Raw genomic sequence first — 2,745 nt, forward strand, 5'->3', positions numbered from 1 at the left:
GGAGAGTCAGCGTATCCAGGGGATGGGGGTTCATTGCTTAAAGAATCCATTAGACGAGAGAGAGAGAAAAGGGTTACTTAGATGTACCTGCTCGAGAATGTTAGGCCATCACACGCCAGAAAGGAAATTTGCACTTTCCACTATCGGCACAATGAGAGTATACTTCCCAGATGGTCCACTCCATACCCTACCCGAAGGATAGCATCAAAACAGATATAGAAGCACAGGTGTAAGCTGAACCCGCCTGTTAGGACTGAGACCAAGAAATTATGGAATCATCCTCCCCATATCTGTAATGACGGGCTTCCGGCCAAAAGCCGAGAGTCCTACCCCAAGCATTGGATCCCCCTGGATTCCGAAGACCCAACACTTGAGAATAGTTCCGCCAAAAAGGTCCAAACCATCTTCGGGATGGCTGAAATCATCCAATACTCTCACATATAGCTTTGAATGCAAACACCTCCCAACCGTGACACCTCCTCCCACTCATCAAAGCAGGCAGCAATATAGGATGTATGAACATCCACGCCGGGGCTACAATGGATGAGAAACATCCAAGCCATAGGAAAGAGAAAAAAAAAAATAATAATAATAAATATATATGTACATAATATATACACATATATAATGAGGGAAATTTTTCTCATTGAGTTTGGAAAGCAAGACGAAAGAAAGTTTATGAAATTAGGATAAGGTCGAAGTAATATTGAGAAAAAGAAAAAGGTGAAAGAGAGAAATTTAGATTCAAACTGGGGGAGTAATTTCCCCAAGTTCGAGAGCCCTCTTGCCCGTCACCAAGTTTCAGCACGGGAATGAAATGCCGTGCTGAAGCTCAATGACTTCATCAAGGCATTCTCTCATTAAGAGGGTATCTTTCTAAAAGTTTTTTATATATTCGACTATAGTTTTTTGTAGGCAGCCAACCCAAGACGATGGTGTATCAAATAAAAACTAGTAGAGGAGGACTGAAATTAGTTGACGACCTTAACTATATTTACCGATTAGATCGAAAATACGGTGAGAAAACATATTGGAAATGTGATTATATCGAGTGTAAAGCAAGAGTGCATAACAAGTTGGAAGATGATAGTGTATCTCTAGGCAAAACAGTCGGCGAGCATTGCAATCCTTCTCATCCATCTAAGCCTAAAGTTTACGAAGCAAAAACAAAAATTAAATTAATAGCCACCAATTCACAAACCTCTGCACGGTCCGTAATTGCAGAGGTTGCATCTAGTTTAGATTCAAATGCATTGGCGTTGCTGCTCACTAAAGCACATTTGTCGCGCAGTATTAGAGGCTGGAGGCAAAAGGAAAATCAAGCTCCTCCGATCCCAACTGGAAGAAGTGGGTATATTATACTAGAAGAATATAAATTTCTTGAAAATTGTGATCAGTTTTTATTATACGATAGTGGGGAAGATTGTCCAGACAGAATTTTAGTTTTTGCCACAAAAGCTGGGCTAGACGACCTTGAGAAAAACAAGGACTGGGCGTGTGACGGCACGTTTAAATGCAGCCCAGAGATATATTACCAATTGTTCACATTACATATTGTTATAAAGAATATTAGTATACCACGTATTTTTGTCTTGCTACCTGACAAATCTCAAGTAACTTACAGCAGACTTTTCAGTGCCTTGAAGGACTTACGCTCATCATTACAACCCGAAACCTTGATGGTCGATTTTGAAAAGTAAGTATTAACGTCTTTTCTGCTGTATTTCCAACAATAAAAGTAACAGGTTGTTTATTTCATATGGCTAAGAATATTTATAGGCACATTGTGGATCTCGGTTTAAAGTCGCGTTATCAAACAGACGCAGAATTCAACAACAAAATCAAATGTTTCACCGCCTTAGCTTTCCTTCCCGTGCAAGATGTTATTGATGGAATTATCGAGCTATCACATGATGACGATTTACCCCAAGAATTAGTATCTTATTTCGAAACGCACTATATAGGAGGAGAACGGGGTAGAGGAGAGCGAAGACAAAGAGTGGAGCCTACTTTTCCTATTGCATTATGGAATGTTTTTGAACGAATTGAGCATAATAGAAGCAGAACGAACAACAGCATAGAAGGCTACCATAATGCACTGCAAAGCTCAATGACAAATATGCATCCAAATCTATAGAAGCTTATTTCGTATCTAAAAAAAGGAAGAGATTTTAGCAAGAAAGAAAAAGTGTGACTTAGACCGAGGAAACGCTGAAGGATTGAAAAAGTTATATAGTGATGTCAACACAAGACTCCATCGACAAGTAATTGAGTACAATTCTGCAGAGAAAAGAAACAATTTGCGTAGTATTGCGTGGAATGTGCACTCTTTTAAAATTATTGCATTTTTTCTGTTTTATTCCATCTATGTTCTTAAATAACGGAACTTTTTTAAAGGATATGTTCTTAAATAATAAAGTATTTTATAAATGGTCTATGTATTTACATTTGATCATAGTAAATAAATAAAAAAAAACATTTACTTGATTTCCTTATTGGTTGTTTACTTATCGAAACTTCGAAAGCCAAACTTGGTTGTTTGAAAGAGATAAAATGGTACTTCAGAAACCAAAGTGTTTTTATCACAAATACTTGTTTTACGGCAAAATTGTCTTGCAGCGATTTTTCCTATTAGGCGAAATTTCCCGAGGCGAGAATTCCTGAGGCGAGTTTTCCTACAGCAAACTATATGTATATATATATATATATATATAATATATATATACATATATATAATATATATAT

General features: G+C 37.3%; 1 protein-coding gene across 1 annotated transcript; it reads left to right on the top strand.

Moving 5' to 3' along the window:
* The first annotated feature begins 932 nt into the window (after positions 1-932).
* On the top strand, positions 933-2,137 carry LOC137620111 (uncharacterized). Its single transcript, XM_068350381.1, has 2 exons — positions 933-1,696; positions 1,780-2,137. The coding sequence occupies exons 1-2, from the start codon at positions 933-935 to the stop codon at positions 2,135-2,137; spliced, it is 1,122 nt and encodes a 373-aa protein (XP_068206482.1).
* The last annotated feature ends 608 nt before the right edge of the window (positions 2,138-2,745 follow it).

This window comes from Palaemon carinicauda, chromosome 2 (assembly GCF_036898095.1).
Source record: "Palaemon carinicauda isolate YSFRI2023 chromosome 2, ASM3689809v2, whole genome shotgun sequence".
In the NCBI taxonomy this organism is placed as follows: Eukaryota; Metazoa; Arthropoda; class Malacostraca; order Decapoda; family Palaemonidae; genus Palaemon; species Palaemon carinicauda.